The sequence below is a fragment of the Pimephales promelas genome, chromosome 19 (assembly GCF_988280905.1).
Source record: "Pimephales promelas chromosome 19, fPimPro1.hap1.1, whole genome shotgun sequence".
NCBI lineage: Eukaryota > Metazoa > Chordata > Actinopteri > Cypriniformes > Leuciscidae > Pimephales > Pimephales promelas.
The window spans coordinates 10,441,246-10,464,697 of NC_142787.1; the positions used below are offsets into that span (position 1 = coordinate 10,441,246).

General features: G+C 38.8%; 1 protein-coding gene across 7 annotated transcripts in view; it reads left to right on the forward strand.

Annotated features, from left to right (window-relative positions):
- The window catches only part of wdr7 (WD repeat domain 7), a 152,641-nt gene that overhangs the window by 106,581 nt on the left and 22,608 nt on the right, over nucleotides 1-23,452 (forward strand). For all 7 annotated transcript variants that reach the window (XM_039653846.2, XM_039653848.2, XM_089123471.1 and 4 more), the window contains 2 exons: nucleotides 2,232-2,456; nucleotides 16,706-16,892. In XM_039653846.2, coding sequence (XP_039509780.2) covers nucleotides 2,232-2,456; nucleotides 16,706-16,892 — 412 coding nt within the window. The remainder of the gene's footprint in view (nucleotides 1-2,231; nucleotides 2,457-16,705; nucleotides 16,893-23,452) is intronic.

Below are 23,452 nucleotides of genomic sequence, written 5' to 3' on the forward strand. Positions count from 1 at the left end.
AAGTACAGAAGTAACTGACCAAATATTTTTATCCAGTACAGATTCATTTTCATAAAATGTTTATATATATATATATATATATATATATATATATATATATGATATTATTTAAGTCAACGTTTACTTTATTTCAAGTTCTAGAAAAGCTTTATAGTTTAAATTATCCATAATAATAACCCTGACTCTCGTTCAGAGTGTTGATATATGCATATTCTGAATATTATAGTCATATTCCTATCTACATGTTGGGAACAAAGTCTCCAAAAGTGAATTTTATCTTATAAAACTTCCGAGGTTTTTTTTTTTATTATTATTTTTTTTTTTTAAGAAGTAAATCACGTTTGTTGGGGTTTGAGATGGTCTGTAGTTCCTGCATATATTAATCTTTACTGAATATAAAAACAGTGTTTCTCATTGGAGAGTGAGATAAACGTGTGTGTCTCATGCCGCTCTCGGTGTCGGTTATTCCCATCCGACATCGAGTTTCAGCTGCAGTTCAATAGGAGGACTGTAGGTTTGTGAACCTTAAACAACATGAAACATCAACCTGTGTTAGAAATGTGTGTGTGTGTGTGTGTGTGTGTGTGTGTGTGCAGCCAATGCTTTACTTTGTTGTATGGATCTGTCCATATCTCTCTCACTCTCTCACACACACACAAACACTTTCATTAGTGTCTTTGTTTAGTGCAGTAAATGCACACACACACTCGAAAGAAATGGCAGTTAGCAAATGAGAATGAAACAATGATTCATCCTAGCAGTTTATGTGTGTTTTCATCAATGAACCGATCTACATCGTCATGCGTGCAGAAGTGCGCGTGTGTCTGTGTGTGTGCCTGTGTGACTAATTGCACGTCCCGTGTTTGAGGGGCTCCTGCGGTACACACACGTTTGGTAACAAAAGAAGCCCCATCCGACCGCACCCACACTTCCGCAAGCAAAGACCCCTCCGGGTCTCTTAATGACTGACTGAGTATATGTGTGTGTGTGTGTGTGTGTGTGTCCTGAGCACGTGTCCCTCCAGCACAAGGCCCTGACCATGACCCTAAAACACACACACACACACAATTGTGCTCCATTCAGAGCCCTTACAGGACGCTGGAGCACAAAGCCGAAGCTGCAGCTTTGGTTCAGGACGTTTATATGCAGGTGTCCCTCTGGAAGCGCACATATTTACAATGAACTCAGAGCTCTACTGCGTAGCTTCATCTGACCACAGCACAACATGTGAAATTTCCTGAAAATGTATTTGTTATATTTATATATATTTAATTTTATTATTTTCAAGGATTGACTTAAATTGATTGAAAAATTTTTTTATATGGATTTATTTTTATTTCCTGGGATTATATTTTTCATTTAATTTTACTAATTTCTTTAAATATTTACTTGAATATATAAGAATTACGGCTTATTATTTTACATTATTATTTTTAAGGGTTTACTTAAATTGATGAGTAAATTTACTTAAATTTAGATTTTCTGAAAAGGGATTTATCTTATTTTATTGCTTTTAATGATTTACTTGTTTATCATTTTTTTAAAGGATTTGTCATTTTGCTTTATATTATTATTTTACATTTATAAGAATTTACATTTATCTTAATTTACTTGAATTTACTTGACTAATTTTTTTGTTTGTTTTTATTTATTTATTTATTTTAATTTAAGTTATCTCTGTAAATGATTTGCCCCTGAACACTCAGAACAGCACCAGTGAATCTTTATGTAGTTTTATGTTGTCTTAAAGGTGCAGTGTGTCATTTTTAGTGGCATCTAGTGGTGAGGTTGTGAATTACACCCAACAGAAGTTACAGTGGCCGACAGGAAGTGATGTTGTCGTCTGAGAAAGCAGAGAGTAGCCAGTTAAGCAATGAGGTTTCTTTACAAATACAAATTAAGAAATTAGGTTTACTTAATTATTCAGTAAAACGAGATGTTTTTGCAAATATTATTTTTACTTGTTCATCATTGTGTCAGTGTTTATTCGTTGACTTTAGCATGAAGAACATATTGACGAAACGCGTTTGTCTGTTCAGGGCCCCCGTAGAAACATGTAGAGAGAAATGGCTCATTCTAAGGTAATAAAAGCATAACGGTTCATTATGTAAGGTCTTTATACACCACTGAAAACAGTGTTTATGATATTGCATCTCTGGCAACAGATCCTCTTAAATATTACATAATGCACCTTTAAGTGAATCTTTCTGTGTGTGTGTGTGTGTGTGCAGGTTGTCTATCTAACCTCCCGCCGAGCGCTAAGAGGATCAGTAACTCGTACGAGGAGCGCAGGAAACAGGCGACGGCTATCGTCCTGCTCGGCGTCATCGGGGCTGAGTTCGGCGCGGAGATCGAACCCCCCAAACTCCCGTCACGAGCCCGGACCAGCAGTCAAGCTCCCGAGGGCTTCGGTCTGAGCAGCGGAGGATCCAACTATTCACTCGCCCGTCACACCTGTGAGTACACACACACACACACACACACACACACACACACACTCTCACACATACAACAACCTGCAGTCAAGCTCCCAAGGGCTTCGGTCTCACCAGTGGATGATCCAACTATTCACTCGCCCGTCACACCTTTGAGTATACACACACACTCACTCAAACACACACACACACGCACTCACACATGCACACACACACACTTCAGTCGATTATAAGTGATAATGTGCTTTAATTGCAGTAGACAGACCCGAGGGCAGGATTAATTCCTCTGCAAACTAACAAGACTCTAATTTCTGTGTGTGTGTTCGCAATAATCACATGCCGTCTTAAAAAAACACACACTTGACGAGCGTCACACTCCTGCTCCTCAAAACAACACACACTCGAACAAGCGTCATGCTCCTCAAAAACACACACACTCGATGAGCGTCACATTCCTGCTCCTCATAAACACACACACTCGACGAGCATCACACTCCTGCTCCTCAAAAACACACACACTCGACGAGCATCACACTCCTGCTCCTCAAAAACACACACACTCCTGCTCCTCAAAAACACACACACACACTCGACGAGCGTCACACTCCTGCTCCTCAAAAACACACACACTCGACGAGCGTCACACTCCTGCTCCTCAAAAACACACACACTCGACAAGCGTCACACTCCTGCTCCTCAAAAACACACACACTCGACAAGCGTCACACTCCTGCTCCTCAAAAACACACACACTCGACAAGCGTCACACTCCTGCTCCTCAAAAACACACACTCGACAAGCATCACACTCCTACTCCTCAAAAACACACACACTCGACGAGCGTCACACTCCTGCTCCTCGAAAACACACTCACTCCTGCTCCTCAAAAACACACACACTCGACAAGCGTCACACTCCTACTCCTCAAAAACACACACTCGACAAGCATCACACTCCTACTCCTCAAAAACACACACACTCGACGAGCGTCACACTCCTGCTCCTCGAAAACACACTCACTCCTGCTCCTCAAAAACACACACTCGACAAGCATCACACTCCTACTCCTCAAAAACACACACACTCGACGAGCGTCACACTCCTGTTCCTCAAAAACACACACACTCGACGAGCGTCACACTCCTGCTCCTCAAAAACACACTCACTCCTGCTCCTCAAAAACACACACACACACTCGACAAGCGTCACACTCCTACTTCTCAAAAACACACACTCGACAAGCATCACACTCCTACTCCTCAAAAACACACACACTCGACGAGCGTCACACTCCTGTTCCTCAAAAACACACACACTCGACGAGCGTCACACTCCTGCTCCTCAAAAACACACTCACTCGACAAGCGTCACACTCCTGGCTCCTCAAAAACACACACACTCCTGCTCCTCAAAAACACACACACACTCGACAAGCGTCACACTCCTGCTCCTCAAAAACACACTCACTCCTGCTCCTCAAAAACACACACACACACACTCGACAAGCGTCACACTCCTACTTCTCAAAAACACACACTCGCCAAGCATCACACTCCTACTCCTCAAAAACACACACTCGACAAGCATCACACTCCTACTTCTCAAAAACACACACACTCGACGAGCGTCACACTCCTGCTCCTCAAAAACACACACACACACACTCGACAAGCGTCACACTTCTGCTCCTCAAAAACACACTCACTCCTGCTCCTCAAAAACACACACACTCGACAAGCGTCACACTCCCACTCCCCAAAAACACACTCACTCCTGCTCCTCAAAAACACACACTCGACAAGCATCACACTCCTACTCCTCAAAAACACACACACTCGACGAGCGTCACACTCCTGTTCCTCAAAAACACACTCACTCCTGCTCCTCAAAAACACACACACACACTCGACAAGCGTCACACTCCTACTCCTCAAAAACACACACTCGACAAGCGTCACACTCCTACTCCTCAAAAACACACACACTCGACGAGCGTCACACTCCTGTTCCTCAAAAACACACTCACTCCTGCTCCTCAAAAACACACACACACACTCGACAAGCGTCACACTCCTACTCCTCAAAAACACACACTCGACAAGCGTCACACTCCTACTCCTCAAAAACACACACACTCGACGAGCATCACACTCCTACTCCTCAAAAACACACACACTCGACGAGCGTCACACTCCTGTTCCTCAAAAACACACTCACTCCTACTCCTCAAAAACACACACTCGACGAGCGTCACACTCCTACTCCTCAAAAACACACACACTCGACGAGCGTCACACTCCTGTTCCTCAAAAACACACTCACTCCTGCTCCTCAAAAACACACACACACACTCGACAAGCGTCACACTCCTACTCCTCAAAAACACACACTCGACAAGCATCACACTCCTACTCCTCAAAAACACACACACTCGACGAGCGTCACACTCCTGCTCCTCAAAAACACACACACACTCGACAAGCGTCACACTCCTGCTCCTCAAAAACACACTCACTCCTGCTCCTCAAAAACACACACACACACACTCGACAAGCGTCACACTCCTACTTCTCAAAAACACACACTCGCCAAGCATCACACTCCTACTCCTCAAAAACACACACTCGACAAGCATCACACTCCTACTTCTCAAAAACACACACACTCGACGAGCGTCACACTCCTGCTCCTCAAAAACACACACACACACACTCGACAAGCGTCACACTTCTGCTCCTCAAAAACACACTCACTCCTGCTCCTCAAAAACACACACACTCGACAAGCGTCACACTCCCACTCCCCAAAAACACACTCACTCCTGCTCCTCAAAAACACACACTCGACAAGCATCACACTCCTACTCCTCAAAAACACACACACTCGACGAGCGTCACACTCCTGTTCCTCAAAAACACACTCACTCCTGCTCCTCAAAAACACACACACACACTCGACAAGCGTCACACTCCTACTCCTCAAAAACACACACTCGACAAGCGTCACACTCCTACTCCTCAAAAACACACACACTCGACGAGCGTCACACTCCTGTTCCTCAAAAACACACTCACTCCTGCTCCTCAAAAACACACACACACACTCGACAAGCGTCACACTCCTACTCCTCAAAAACACACACTCGACAAGCGTCACACTCCTACTCCTCAAAAACACACACACTCGACGAGCATCACACTCCTACTCCTCAAAAACACACACACTCGACGAGCATCACACTCCTACTCCTCAAAAACACACACACTCGACGAGCGTCACACTCCTGTTCCTCAAAAACACACTCACTCCTACTCCTCAAAAACACACACTCGACGAGCGTCACACTCCTACTCCTCAAAAACACACACACTCGACGAGCGTCACACTCCTGTTCCTCAAAAACACACTCACTCCTGCTCCTCAAAAACACACACACACACTCGACAAGCGTCACACTCCTACTCCTCAAAAACACACACTCGACAAGCATCACACTCCTACTCCTCAAAAACACACACACTCGACGAGCGTCACACTCCTGCTCCTCAAAAACACACACACACTCGACAAGCGTCACACTCCTGCTCCTCAAAAACACACTCACTCCTGCTCCTCAAAAACACACACACACACACTCGACAAGCGTCACACTCCTACTTCTCAAAAACACACACTCGCCAAGCATCACACTCCTACTCCTCAAAAACACACACTCGACAAGCATCACACTCCTACTTCTCAAAAACACACACACTCGACGAGCGTCACACTCCTGCTCCTCAAAAACACACACACACACACTCGACAAGCGTCACACTTCTGCTCCTCAAAAACACACTCACTCCTGCTCCTCAAAAACACACACACTCGACAAGCGTCACACTCCCACTCCCCAAAAACACACTCACTCCTGCTCCTCAAAAACACACACTCGACAAGCATCACACTCCTACTCCTCAAAAACACACACACTCGACGAGCGTCACACTCCTGTTCCTCAAAAACACACTCACTCCTGCTCCTCAAAAACACACACACACACTCGACAAGCGTCACACTCCTACTCCTCAAAAACACACACTCGACAAGCGTCACACTCCTACTCCTCAAAAACACACACACTCGACGAGCGTCACACTCCTGTTCCTCAAAAACACACTCACTCCTGCTCCTCAAAAACACACACACACACTCGACAAGCGTCACACTCCTACTCCTCAAAAACACACACTCGACAAGCGTCACACTCCTACTCCTCAAAAACACACACACTCGACGAGCATCACACTCCTACTCCTCAAAAACACACACACTCGACGAGCGTCACACTCCTGTTCCTCAAAAACACACTCACTCCTACTCCTCAAAAACACACACTCGACGAGCGTCACACTCCTACTCCTCAAAAACACACACACTCGACGAGCGTCACACTCCTGTTCCTCAAAAACACACTCACTCCTGCTCCTCAAAAACACACACACACACTCGACAAGCGTCACACTCCTACTCCTCAAAAACACACACTCGACAAGCATCACACTCCTACTCCTCAAAAACACACACACTCGACGAGCGTCACACTCCTGCTCCTCAAAAACACACTCACTCCTGCTCCTCAAAAACACACACACACACTCGACAAGCGTCACACTCCTACTCCTCAAAAACACACTCACTGCTGCTCCTCAAAAACACACACACTCGACAAGCGTCACACTCCTGTGCACGCACTCGGCAGAGAGGGAAAGCGAGCGAGAGACCACCTTGAGTGTATGGAGTCTGAGTCTTTCCATGTAATAAATTCCCGCCCTTGAATAAAGTGTGTTTTACTTCACAGCTCAGGATGGGTAATGTCAGTGGTATGGGCCATTTCAGTAAAATCTTATCTTTTAAGAAAATAACTGCGACGTTTCCACGCAATGAAAGCGTTTTATTCATAGTACCCATGCAATGGCATGGCAGCTTTATCAATGGCTTGAGCGGTTTGCCTCAAAACTATTGCTTTCTCGATATAGAGCTGCAGAGCTCAAACATGGACTGCTCAAAAATCTCTACATGAGAGCTATAGGACCGAGCGCGAGCAAAATGAGAGGATGCAAAATGAAACTGATGAAAACGTCTCCATTCATTTGTGCATGTAATTTAATACTTTAAAAGCCTTTTTCAAAAATTGGCTACTTAGGTTTCTACAAATGCTAATTTGTAGGCCATTGAATTTTTTTTATAATAATATATTTATTAAAATTAACATTAACAATGGACAAAATCCCCACTATCTGACCCCCGAAGGCCGCTGTGTAATTCAAACCCAAACAAAGACCCATTGGGTGAAGCACTGAAATAATACTATAATGCATATAAAAAAAATTAAGAATCGAATCGAATTAATCGAATCGCATCGAATTTGGATGTGAATCGCATTGAATTGAATCGTTCTGAATTTGCACAAATCGTTCTTGAATCGAATCAAAAACCTATGAATCATGAATCTTTCTACCCAAAGATTCACAGCCCTAGTTTTTTTGTTTCATTTTATAACTAAATTAGTTTTTACCATTTCCTATTCTCAAATGCAACAAACAAACAAACTGTGGTTTGTTTTTAGTTTGTTTTTTAACATCTCGATCAGTCCATCGATTCACACTTTTGACCTCAGGAGTGGATTAAGACAGCCTTTGTGATTGTGTGTGTGTGTGTGTGTGTGTGTGTGTGTTTGGGGTGTTTTCTGTCTTCAAGGTCAGTTTGATGGTCAAGACCTTTAGGAGAGACTAAACCTGTGTGTGTGGGGGGGGGTTTGAGCTCAAAGTGGACACATGAGTCTTACTTCTTTACTTTTATAAAGAAACAAAGCAGTTTGCTTGAGGGCATTGACAAGGTCAGCTAGGAAAATTTACACACTCACACACTTCAGCAGTCTCACACGCTGTAGTTCTCAAGCACTTTTCACATTAAATGCCTGTGTGGGTGTGTGGGTGTCAAATATCGGGCATTGATATTTGACACACACCCACATATGAGATAATGAGAGTGAATTTTATTGTTAGCATTACAGTAATATGAATTTAGAGTTAAATGTGTTTAATTGTTATGCAAATAATTCCACAGTGTGTTTTTTATCTTTTTTTTTCTTTTTTATCTTTTGTGTCTTTATTTACTTTTTTTAATCATTTACTTTTTTTTAATATTCACTCAAAATGGACATTTAATTTTAAGTTTTATTATATATATATATATATATATATAGAGAGAGAGAGAGAGAGAGAGAGAGAGAGAGAGAGAGAGAGAGAGAGAGAGAGGTTATCTACATTATACAAGACATTTTTCTGCAATAATGTGTATATAAGATATATCAGATATTATAATATAGGCATATCCAAATATTTTGATATATAATTGTTTATTGACCACAACATAAAAATAAATAAATCATAAATTAAATCATTAATCGTCAATAAATCATTATCCACCAATGTCTATATTGGTATATTAAAACTGTATGCAGCATTGCTGAAGTGAAGCACCTCCTATAGTAAACGTAGTAAGAGAAGCGAGCCCAGCACTGCAGTGACAGGAAGTGATGTCACTTTAGCAGTGCAGCTCTGGTGTGTGTTGCTGTAAATCCAGTGTGCTGAAGGCATTCCCTGTTTAGACACCCTTTGTTTCTCTCTCTATCTCTCCATCTGCCGGCTCTCTTTCCAGCTCAACTCTATTGATTTTAACTTCACTTTCGATTTGACCGGAGAGACAGACAGACAGACAGAGAGTGAGAGAGAGAGAGAGAGAGAGAGAGAGAGGGCAGAGGGTCCTGCAGTAATAAGGCCACTGGAAATACAGGCTAAATATAATGGGACCAAACTCTTATATGACTGTATGAGTCGTTTAATATCCGTGTGTGTGTGTGTGTGTGTGTGTGTGACGGTTTCCAGTAAAACGCTTGTGAGTGTTAGAGCTAATGGCTAAAAGCTGTCTCTCTCTCTCTCTCTCTCTCTCTCTCTCTCTCTCTCTCTCTCTCTCTCTCTCTCTCTCTCTCTCTCTCTCTCTCTCTCTCTCTCTCTCTCTCTCTCTCTAATTAGCTTCCCGTGGCACAGCGTCTAATGTGGCATGTTTATTGCTTTAACTAACCACTCATTAGCCCAGCTGATGTTTTGTCAATATTAATTCATCCATTTAAACCAAGTCAAGTCTTAAACAAAGATGTCCACTCTGAAAAATGGACTCGACCTGTTTGGGACGGCCCAAGCACTATGAGACAGTAAATTTGCAGGTGATTTCCTCTCTTGGCTGTCTAACTTTTTTCAGATGTGTAGTTAGAAGTCTCCAAAACAGCCTTGCATCATTTCATCCTGTATCTGACAAAGTGCCACCCACTTAAAGGGATTGTTCACCCAAAAATTAAAATTATACAATACAATAGATGCACTTTTATCATGGATAGATACACTTTAATGATGGATAGATGCACTTTAATGATGGACAGAGACACTTTAATGATGGATAGATGCACTTTAATGATGGATAGATGCACTTTTATGATGGATAGATGCACTTTAATGATGAATAGATGCACTTTTATGATGGATAGATTCACTTTTATGATGGATAGATGCACTTTAATGATGAATAGATGCACTTTTATGATGGATAGATTCACTTTTATGATGGATAGATGCACTTTTATCATGGACAGATGCACTTTTGTCATGATGCATGCACTTTTATGATGGACACATGCAATTTTATGATGGACAGATGCACTTTTATGATGGATAGGTGCACTTTTATCATGGATAGATGCACTTATGATGGATAGATGCACTTATGATGGACAGATTCACCTTTATCATGGACAGGTGCACTTTTATCATGGATAGATGCACTTATGATGGACAGATGCACTTTCATGATGGATAGATGCACTTTCATGATGGATAGATGCACTTTTATGATGGACAGATGCACTTTTATGATGGATAGATGCACTTTTATCATGGATCGATGCACTTATGATGGACAGATGCACTTTTATCATGGATAGATGCACTTTTTTGATGGATAGGTGCACTTTTATCATGGATAGATGCACTTTTATAATGGATAGACACACTTATGATGGATAGATGCACTTTAATGATGGACAGATGCACATTTATGATGGACAGATTCATTTTATCGTGGACAGATGCACGTTTATGATGGATAGATGCACTTATGATGGACAGATGCACTTTTATGATGGATAGATGCACTTTTATGATGGATAGATGCGCTCTTATGATGGACAGATGCACTTATGATGGAGAGATGCACTTTTATGATGGACAGATTCACTTATCATGGACAGATGCACTTATGATGGACAGATGCACTTTTATGATGGATAGATGCACTTTTATGATGGACAGATGCACTTATGATGGACAGATGCACTTTTATGATGGACAGATGCAATTTTAACATGGATAGATGACATTTTTTAATATAACTCTGATTGTATTCGTCTGAAAGAATAAAGTAATATACACTTAGGATGGCTTCAGGTGAGTAAATCATGTAAAGACATTTGAGAAAAAGAAAAAGTGGCACATCAGCCTTTGATTAATTTTTGAAGACATTGGGGACAAATTTCTGTGTAAATTATTCATTAATCATAAGTGAGCACATTGAAATGAATGTGATAATTTAAACGATGGTTTTATGAATAAATTTCACGGAGAGTTTATTCAAGTAATCCTGACTAAAGCTCATCAGGAGATTTAATGATCCGAGTTTATTCCGAGACTTTAAGAGCAGCACTGAAGTCTTTGAGTGTTTAAGGTTAAACTCACACATCTCTCCGCTGGATTTGTGCCGCAGTGTTGCAGAATCAAAGGCCGGATTAGTCCATGTGCAGTGTGTGTTTAGTGTACAACCCGCACTGCTCTTAAAGCCCCTGCTCCGCTCGGGAACACGGAGAACAAAGAGCCGGTCCCGGAGCGCTGGAGGAAGTGGTGTCTTGGTTCAGGGAACTGGGAGGTTTGATACGATTGGGACGACAGGCGGGACGAGTCCGGTCACGAGGAGACACCCCTAATTCAGATCAGTGTGTATGTGTTTGGTAGGGGTTGGGTTAGGGTTTGGGGACAGAATATACAGTTAGGACAATATAAAAACCATTACATCTATGGAGAGTCCCCACATAGAAAGCGAACCAGACGTGTGTGTATGTTTGTTTTTGTGATGAGTTATGAGGACAGGAATTTGTACAATGAGATGGGTATTACATTGATGTTAGAAATGGCTTTAAAAACATACTAAACAGTGTTTTATTGAAAATGTGTGTGTGTGTGTGATGGGTAGGTTTAGGAGTCGGGTTAGTGTAGGGAAATATACAGTTTGTCCAGTATAAAAACCATTATGTCTATCATCAAGAGAACAATGTCCACCTGTTCTTCCCTCTAGAAAAGCTTAGGCTGTGTGTGTAAAGCTAGAGCTCACTCCCGTTTGCTCCTGTCATGATAAATGTGGGGGCTCGTCCGGGATATGAAAATGGGACGTCTCGCACCAAAGAAAGAATCATACCTCTAGACCAACTTCTGACACCATATATACAGGGCTGTCAATAGATAGAAATTTTGTTGTGAAATTAAGAATATAACATTTATCTTGTTTAACACATCCCTTCTGTCATCATTTGCTATATCCAGCAAAGTAAAGTGTTATTCACACAAAACTATTTTCTGCAAGCTTTTTTCAAGGTAAATGTAAAAAAAAGTACTCTTAGAGACTCCAAAAGGACACCAAATAACAAAATTAAATAAGGAGTTAATATATTTCATAACTTTATGCACAACAAAGCCCCCCATAGACCAACTTAATTTGGTCAATTTAAAAACATGTCCCTTCATTCTCCCAGCATCAAATTGGTCTAACAACCCCACCAAGTAGGGTTATATATCCATTACAAGATATATTATAATGTATATTATAAAACATAATGGGCCCTATTTTAACGATCTGAAACGCAAGTGTCAAAGCACGAAGCGTAAGTAGCTTTGTGGGCGGATCCCGGCGCTGTTGGTATTTTCCCGGCGGGATAAATGCCTCTTGCGCCTGGTGCAAATCTAAAAGGGGTTGGTCTGAAGTAGCTTCATTATTCATAGGTGTGGTTTGGGCATAACGTGAAATAAACCAATCAGAGCGCCATCTAACATACCCTTTAAGAACAGGTGCGCATGTTGCATGACGGATTGTTATTTTAACGGCGGGTTTACCGGGCGTGCGCCAGGAGCGTTCACAGCCAATGAGACCGACGTTCTTGTCAGGGCAGTGAAAGACCGAGAAGTGACGTTGTATGGGGATGGGAGAAACCGTCCCACATCAGGCTCGGTTAAACATTATATACATATGTTTCTTGCTACTATTGGGCAAACAGGTCTGATCCTTCAGCACGACAATTAGCCTTAAAAAATTGGGTAATTAAGTTTTTTCATCTTCAGGTAAACCACAATGATTTCCCTCATGTGTTAATATTTTTCCTTGTTATAATGTATAATTTGCAAAAATAAAAACTGCTGCATCTGTGTTGATGAGAGAATCAGTGTATGCGCGTTGGGCACTCGCTACATTATGGCCAAGCACGCGAGCTTAAAATAGCATTATGAACAACGTGCAACGCGCCACTGACTTTAGACCAGGTTTTTTCTGGTCAGTGGCGCAATTGTTTTCTGGAAGTGTAAAATAGCACCAAGGAATGTTTGCGCCGAAACACGCCTCGTTTTTGCACCGATCCGCACAGGGAGCGCAAGTTCATTTCCTAGTTTACCAACGTGTGTCTGTGGAGGGAAAAATCCCGCTTTTGCGCGGGTGGAAAATAGGAATGAGACATGCGTTAGTATATAAAGTCATTTGCGCTGGGTGCAAGATAGAGCCCAATATATACATTTAAAGATGTTTTCTTTCAGAAATGAAGTAAAATCATTCACTGGCTTACCATGGTGACTGGATGAGGGACGGGTACGAGTAAATGTCTGGGTAAGACACCTCTTGCCATTGGGTGGGGTTGTTACACCAATTTGAGGCTGGAGAATGAAGGGACATGTTCTTAAATTGACCAAATTAAGTTTGTGGATGTATCGTTCACGCTCTATGGCAGGCAGGGTGGACATATAATTACTTGATACGTTTAATCTTAGTGGTTTCTAAGATTCCTGCCGGCTGTGTGCAGACGTTTTTTTGTGGACGCTATTTTGTATTGAAGTCTATGGGAAGTCAAGTTTATTCTTCCCTAAAAGTGGGCGTGAATCTGTTCAGAGACATTCTATGTGTGTTGTAGTCAGTGTTGTAGTACTCGAGACTCGGACTCGTCTCGGACTCGGTCTCGAGACCATATTTTAATGGTCTTGGTCTTGTCATGGACTCGTGTCCATTTGGACTCGGAATTGACTCGTACTCGAACATTTTTTTTTTTAGGACTCGGAATTATTCCCGAGTCCACTCGAGTTCAATTAAAAATATTTTTCATGATTATTAATGTATGTTAATAAAATATTTCTTTAAATTGATTGACACGCCCAGTGATTGGTGATTTTCTAGTGCGCAACTGCGCATGACAAATTGTAATAAAATTACTTTTAACACCACCTACTATGTGGCCTTTTTACCCTAAACTGATCATATTTTTTAAATTCTAAGTAAATTCAGTAAAAAAAAAAAAAAAAAAAAAAAGGATCTCTCTAGGCAAGGCAAGGCAAGTTTATTTATGTAGCACATTTCATACACAATGGCAATTCAAAGTGCTTTACATAGAAGAAATTAAAATAATCAAAAGAAATCAGAATAATTAAAACAGTTTAGAATAAAAAATAAGAAATAATGAAAAATAAAAATAATGATAAAAATAAAAGTAAATTAGGTAATCAACCCTCACTTGTCTCGGTCTCGACTCGGACTCGACCGTCTCTGGTCTCGGACTCGACTCGGACTCGACTCTCTCTGGTCTCGGTGTCGACTCGGACTCGAGTGAGGTGGTCTCGACTACAACACTGGCGTCGGTTGTGCGTATACCCAACAGGACCACATGTAAGACGCCACAAAACCCTAAACCAACAGCCTGCACCTGACTGCATGCAGTACGCGGATCCATTCAGAGTTACTAAACACTTGACGAATCAAAACATTATAAACATTACATACACGGTTTGTTTGCACATCTAAATAACAGACTCGCGCATGCTTACTGTACCTTGATTACAATCCTCATCCATCAAAACTTTACTAACGAGACGCTTGTTTGCATAATCCAGCCGAGAAACCTAGTTTGTGTAGCTGATGATGTAATCAGACTGGTTTTCTTTACACTAGCACTGTTTTGGATGGATTGTTTGAATGAATTTGCAGACTGAAACTTTACAGGAGTTTAGCGACTTAAAATGATCTGATCGCAAACAAAAAAGCAAAACCGGGTTGCAGCGTCAGAATAGAAATTTGCACGATTGTAGATGCTCTCAACTTCCAAAATCACGTTTTTAATGTTGTTTATGTGGTGTTTTTAATATGCTTTAAGACACACCATGTGTAACTTCTTAAGTCGACAGCATTGCTGAGTATTTTCTGCTTAAAATGGAACCAAAGACAGTTTTAAAAACACGGTTTGAAATCGCTGGTGTTTCTGACGTCACAAACAACCTTGTAACCAATCGGATTAACATCTGATCGCCAACCAGTGGATCTCTGAGCTGAGTGAGTGGAGGCGGGTCTAATTTGTATATTCATAGAACCATGCATACTAAATGAGTCAAGGGTGTACATTCAAGATATTTTAGGACATGAAGATTTTTTTTCAAGGCAAAAAAACGTTTAAATGTCATTTTGGTGATCAAAGATGAGTTGATGTTGACAGGCCTAATACATACATATGCATTTTTTTTTCCCTCTAAAGCAGCAATACATGCAACAAAAATGGTATAGTTTCACTTTTCTATCCGTTTCTTTGGAAATAATAATCTTTCACTTCTTTAAAGGTGAATCAGAAGTCGGAAATGCTTTAAGAAATCCAGCACATGTCAGAACACACACACACACACACACGCACACAGAGACAGATGAAGTTAGTATCTGCTGAAAGCTCTGGCTGGAATCTGTCTGCATTAATTACCTCACCTCATTGTTCTCCGTCGCTGTGGTAATTACCCGGCGACCTGTTGCCGAGGCCGAGAGCAGCAAAGATAAATCCAGATAATCGTCTGTGATTATTAAGCAGTTGATCTATAACAAACAACATAAACATTGATCAGATCAGCTGATGTGCGACAGATTTAGTGTGTTCTCTCTCTCTCTCTTACACAAAACACAAGATAAATGTGTTTAAATGAGTTTACATGCAAAACACACAATCACGCCTCTTTCTCTTTTTTCAAAGGGAAGAATAGTTTGACTTTATGCAAATGAGCAGTGATGCGAGTAGAAGCATCGACTAGCAACGTCAGTGACATAGAATGGTGCTTTAGCGTGTGTGTATGTGTCAGGTCACTTGGTGACCTTTGCCCCCTCCCCCTCCCACACATTTTGACAGTTGCCATGGATACGGCATGTGTGGTTGTTGTAGACGCGGATGACCGAGTGAACAAACCCCTCATTAGAGCTCAACCGATGGACACACAAAACACAACGTTCAAAACCATTCAATATAAACTTGCGTTTGGAGTCGGTACGATTGTTCATGTGTTTGAAAGAAGTCTCTTCTGCTCATCAAGGCTGCGTTTATTTGATCAAAAATGTGAAATATTATTACAATTTATAACCGCTGATTCCTATGTGAATATATAGTAAAGTGTAATTTATTCCTGTGATCAAAGCTGAAATTTCAGCATCATTACTCTCCAGTCTTCCGTTTCACATGATCCTTCACAAATCACTCTAATATGATGATTTGATGCTTATAAACATTTATGATTATTATCATTGTTGAAAAAAGTTATTTACATTTTTATTTCAGGATTCTTTGATGAATAGAAAGTTCAAAAGAAAAGAATTTATTTGAAACAGAATCTTTTATAAATTTATTTAATGTTATTTTTGATTGCTGAATAAAAGTATACTTTTTTATAAAAAAAAAACGGTATGATATAAATTTGGACAGCCACATTAATGTGTCCTCAGGCCACAGTGTGCATGTGAGAATACGTTGATGTGTGTCGTGACTGAGACTGCATTAGCGGAGCATCAATATGACCTGCAGACGTCTCCAGTCAATATGGATATTAATAACCTTCTCTCCGTCTCCGTCGCAGGTAAAGCCTTGACGTTTCTCCTCCTGCAGCCGCCCAGTCCCAAACTGCCCCCCCACAGCACCATCCGTCGCACAGCGATCGATCTGATTGGCCGAGGGTTCACGGTGTGGGAGCCGTACATGGATGTGTCTGCGGTTCTCATGGGTTTGCTGGAGCTGTGCGCCGATGCTGAGAAACAGCTGACCAAGTGAGACTCACAGTAACACTCAGTGCAATAGAGCTTTCAGGACCCTAAAAATGTTTATAACTGCAATAAGCCGCACAAAGCCGTGTTTTACAGTGAACGTAGAACCGCTGAGGAGCATTGTTAGCTACGAGCGCCTAAAACCACATAAACTCACTGTAAATCACGGCTTCAAGGGGCGTATTGCTTTTATAAAACAGTTACTCCATAAAAATATTCATTTTGTAAATGTTTATAAATGTTTATTTTATTCATCATTTCATTTATTTTATTAATTTCATTTATTTTATCCAGCAACAAAAAACACATTTATTCCTCCACCAAGCAATGTACTGTAGTTCTAAAGAGCTTGCTAAGCATCACATGCAGCAACAAAGCATCACAAACGGCGGTTGTGACGGCGCAGTAACACTAATGTAATGCACTCACAGGTGTGTGTGTAACACTAATGAAATGCGCTCACAGGTGCGTGTTTGTTGAGTAATTTACAACGGCTCAGAACGCGGTTCAACCAATTAGAATCAAGGACCGGAACTATCCGTTTTATAATGTAGTTTATTGCATAATGCGGAATGTCATGGATTTTGGCCAATTATGGATGAATAAATCAAAGTTAGGGCTGACAGTGAATAAATTGAGATATGGTCTAGTTTCTGTGAGTATTAAAGCACAAAAAGGAAATGAGCGGCACAGTTTACTCAGGCATGCGTCACTACAACCCGCCAAAATAAATGTTTTGTTCAACTTGAAGAAATTATGACAGGAGTATATTACTAGTGATAATAATATTAGTAAAACATTATTATATACAGATAATTTTTCAACCATGTTTTTTTTTTGACAGTAAACCTCTGCACTTTGTTTTAAAATAAATAAATTTTCATTTGATTAGATTTGAAAAGATTGTAGATAGAAGAAATTGTTTATGTTTAATGTCTTTATTTGACTACCACCGTTTTAAATCATAAATCCAGAAAGCTAAAATAGACAAAACAGAATTTCTGAAAAATAAAAGAAATAATAAAAATGAAACCTCTGATCATAAAATGGAATTTACTGTATAATGTGGAATGTCATGTAATTTGGCCAATTTTAGATGAATAAATCAAAAGTAGGGCTGTGCAATGAATGAAATTGCAATATATGGAGTATATGTGATAAGATATACTGACGTCTTTGTGAATGAGCAGCTCGGTTTACTCAGGCACACGCCACTACAACCCACCAAAGTAAAAGTTTGGCTTAACTTGAAGAAATTATGACAGAAATTAGGGCTGGGCGATATATCGAATATGTACGATGTATCGTTATATTTTTTTAAACGATATGGAATGAGGCAATACCGTTTATATCGATACAGTAGTTTGATATGAGCACATCTGAAAAATAGCGGAGGTTGCAGTGTGAGCTGCTGCAGTGAAAGTAGCTAGGCTACGTAGTACAATTTGTCCTAAACATGACACAAGCTTATATTAATTGCGTCAAAATCACTTTGATATAGTTAACAAGTTTAAGGCAGCTTGCCGCCCGGTCAAATGCTCTGACAGACACTGTTGCTGACTGACAGATATACTTGCGCTGTTTAATGCGTTTGAGATGTGGTGCTTTCCTCAGTGCTCAACTTACATTTCACATATTCTCCATCTGTAAATGTTAGAAAGTAAAGCAAATATGTCCATTTCACAACAAATATGTCCATGTCAGAAGAGGACGAGCTTCTGCAAGTGAATCTCCGTTAAAATTCATGCTTCCTTGAACGAGCGCCGGCGCGCGCATGCGCGTGAATAGTACTACGTAGTACGCAATAATTCTGACTAAAATAAACATATTGCTAAAATATTTGTTGTTGGAGAAAATAAATGTGCCATATGTGGAATTTTAAACCTACAAGTATATATTTTTAATGAAAGTGAAAGTGATTATAATGGGGTAATCAAATGCAGGCTAATATAATTAGTTTGTGCTTTTGTTTTTGTTTTTATTTTCATTTTTAGTTTAGCTTTTAGTCAATATAAAAACAAAAGCTTTTTGCACATAATATATTGCATAGCCTATATTATATTTGTTTCCATATCCTTCAATATCAACATTGTTAGGATATCATTGGGCCGAATGTGAACATATATAAATATATATATATATTTATATATTTTATATATATATATATATATATATATATATATATATATATAATATATAAATATATATATATTTAAATATAAAGATTTTCTTTATCTAAATGGAAAACGTAGAAAGTACCGAGATATATATCGTATATCGCCATTTGACCAAAAAATATCGAGATATGATTTTTTGGCCATATCGCCCAGCCCTAACAGAAATATATTACTATTGTACAGTAGAATGTACACTGCCATTCAAAAGTTTTTGATTGATTTTTAATGTTTTTAAAGTCTCTTCTGCTCAGCAATGCTGCATTTATTCAATCAAAATTACAGTAAAAACTGTAAAATTGTGAAATATTATTACAGTGTAAATCAGCTGATTCCTATGTGAATACATAGTAAAGTGTAATTTATTCCTGTGATCAAACCTGAATTTTCAGCATCATTACTCCAGTCTTCAGTGTCACATGATCCTTCACAAATCACTCTAATATGATGATTTGATGCTTGTAAACATTTATGATTATTATCAGCGTTGAAAACAGTTATTTACATTTTTATTTCAGGATTCTTTTAAAGAGTTGAAACTGTAAATGCTAAATGAGGCAAGGGTGTCGAGTTACATTCAACATATTTTAAAATATGTCATTTTGGGGATCAAAGATGAGTTTTTAGGTATAAAATGATTGACTACAGGGGGACTTTAACGCAGTCCTGAACCGGACGGTTTCCTATGCCCGGTGTTTTCCCCTTGACAGATGATAGCCTAGCTTTAATCTGATTGGAGCCCATTAATATGATGTAATGATGTCTTGGCCTCAGGATGGTGGAGACCTCGAAGCGTAAGAGGAAACCCATTCGTCTGGGCCGTAACCTCCGCGCCTAAACTCCCGCAAACGAGGTTATCGTCCAGCCTGACCCCACCCCCCCTAGCCCGAGCTCACCTCGTTAAGGCGAAACCCGATCCTAAAAAATTTATTATGAGTACAAATATGTCTGCGTGTAGCGCGTGCTAATGCCGTTAGAGCGAAATGGCGCTCATTTTTCAGTCGTGATTACGGCCAGAAGTGAACGTACGGCCTAGACAAGAACAAAACGAGACGCGTATAAAACGTCTTTGTTATTTCTCTTGGACTGGATGATGATGGTGTTTCTTTTTTGACCCCCAGACTGAAACAGGGCAATGTTATCTGCTTTTTAAATGGCAAATCTATTTAGCAGCACTGGAGGACCTTTAGTGTGTGTGAGAGAGAGAGAGAGAGAGAGAGAGGGAGAGAGAGTCTTTTTCCCTTTAGCTGCTTCGTTTTCCTGTACATGTCACTAATGGAGATTATTTGAAAGCTGCTGATGTTTATTAATGTAAGGAAGTGAATATTTAGGGAATCCATACAAGTGCAGTTAATAATAAGGGTTTGAATTAGAAGAACAGAGACAACGGATGAAATCTGCTGGCTAAATGAAGTGCTTTATAAACTAAATTAACTTAGGGTGAAATACTTAGTGCTGGAGCTACTTTACACATATCAAATGTTTAATTGATTGTAGTAAGAAATGTTTTGTGTGTGTATGTACAGTATGTATAATGCAATAAATAGATTAATTGTATAATTAATATTTATAATCAATCGATTTTATTTAAATATATATATATATATATATATATATACATTTATATAAATTTACATTTACTCAAATGTATTATACATATGTATGTGTACAGTATATATGTGTATGTGTGTAATGCATTATATGTAATATTTGTTTTATAATATATATATATATATATATATATATATGACAATGTACTTATACATTTTAATTATATATTTTATTATATTATCATTTTATTATATGTGTAACACTTTAGAATACTGTATCTTACTTACTGCAGAATTAATAAGGAATTATTGACGAACTAATAGGTAATTCTTCATTAACTACTTCTTCACTACTGTTAACTACTAAGGAAGATGTGTTAACTAATTAGTATGTAATATAATTTTATGATTGTGTTAAGTATCAGTTAGTTAATCAATAACTAATGAATTCTGTCATCCCTCCTGAAGAACTACTACTAATTATCTACTAATTAAGGTTCAAGAAAAATAACTAAGAAGTAACTACTAAACAGTCATACAAAACTAACCTCAAATTATTTGTATATTTTATATACAGTACTGTGTGTGTCTGTTTTCCTCAGCATAGAATGCCACTGAGTAAATTCATGTATTTGAGGCAACGACTGAGGGAAACTGAAAATATAGAGAACTTAATAGTAATTAATAAATAAGTATCAAATAATTCTGCAGGAATTACTTAGAAGCTGGAACAGTATTCTAAAGTGAAAATATAGGGAACCCATTAGTAATTAATAAAGAATTATCAAATAATTAACCAGGAATTAGGTTACTTATAACCTGAAACAGTCTTCTAAAGTAAAAATATAAGGAACTTATTAGTAATTAATAAATAACTTTTAAATAGTTCTTCAGGAATTACTTAGAAGCTGGAACAGTATTCTAAAGTGAAAATACAGGGAACCCATTAGTAATTAATATAGAATTATCAAATTAATTATCTAGGAATTAGGCTACTTATAACCTGAAACAGTCTTCTAAAGTAAAAATATAAGGAACTTATTAGTAATTAATAAATAATTATTAGATAGTCCTTCAGGAATTACTTAGAACCTGAAACAGTATTCTAAAGTGACAATGTAGGGAACCCATAGTAATTAATAAAGAATTACCACATACTTCTGACTCAAATCAAACTTACTGTAAACCTTACTGTAAACTTACTAAAACCTTATAATAATAAGGTGTAATATACATGATATGTTTTTGCTTATTTGCAGATCATAGCCTATAGGTAAATGTCTGCACTTATCTTTCTTATTAGTGCTGAAGAATGTCAAACTGACTACTGTGTATGACTGTTAATTAGTAGTTACTTCATAGTTATTTTTCTTGAACCTTAATTAATAGATAATTAATAGTAGTTCTTCAGGAGGTATGACAGAATTCATTAGCTATTGATTAACTAACTGATACTTAACACAATCATAAAATTATATTACATACTAATTAGTTAACACATCTTCCTTAGTAGTTAACAGTAGTGACTTAAGTGTTAATAAAGAATTACTTATTAGTTCTTCATTAATTCCTTATTTGTTATGCAGTAAGTAAGATACAGTATTCTAAAGTGTTACCCATTTACTCAAATGTATTATACATATGTATGTGTACAGTATGTATGTGTGTAATGCATTATATGTAATATTTGTTTTATAATATATATATATATATATATATATATATATATATATATATATATATATATATATATATGACAATGTACTTATACATTTTAATTATATATTTTATTATATTATCATTATATTATATGTGATTTATTTTAGACAAGATATTTTATTTTAGATGTAATTAATCACAAATAATCGAGTGTGTGTGTGTGTGTGTGTGTGTGTGTGTGTGTGTGTGTGTGTGAGAGTATATTTATCTGCTCCTTTGGACTTTCAACAGTATGATTTTTTACGCAGAATTTTTTATTTTATTTATTTTTTATAGAAAAAGATGATTTTGATCAGTAAGTACAACTTGATTGGTTGTTACCACCTCAGGTCTAAGGTCAACTAAAGGTCAAAGGCCTCCATTCCCTGACTTTTGATGAAAAGAAGTAAACAATCTAGTATACTATTCATCTGATGTTTATAAATGTGATTTAAATGGATGTGATTTGTCTCTATTACTCGACAAAAGATAGAAGGAATGGATGAACCTGCATCGCTCATATTGCCTCCATCTCTCTCTTTCTCTCCCTGGAGGCTCATATTTTACAGCGAGATCAAAGCGATTGATCAGATATTGGCGAACGAGAGCTCTCGGCTTTACACACTCCTTCATTAACTGGTTTGCTCGGCTGCAGAATCACAAGCATCGCCAGTGCTAAAGCTACTGTGAATCTGGCTAGTTTGTAAAGCTTGTGAACAGAGACCGAAGTCGCTCAGTTTAGGAGAGCACACGGATCTTTCTTTGTTCTTTCGTTCAGTGTCTTTCAAAGCAGAATCTGAACGTCAAGAGGAGCTTTAGTACATTCAAGCTAAACTTTCACGAGCGAGGAGTTTAAGCAGAGGCAATCTCGCCGCCTTTGAACAGCGTTTATCGACACATTTGCTGGACTGAGTTTCCGTGCGGGAAACTGTGATTTCAGGAATAATCCCCCGTCAGTGAAGAGATCCGAGCGCTTTCTCACGATGTCCTTCTCTTCTTTAGAGCTGAGACATGCGTGTGTCATTACTTTAGCACAAACTTTTAATGTACCCATATAATAGTGTGTGTGTAAAGTATCACAGGTTCTAAAAAAATATTAAGCAGCATAACTGTTTCCAACATTGATAATAATCATAAATGT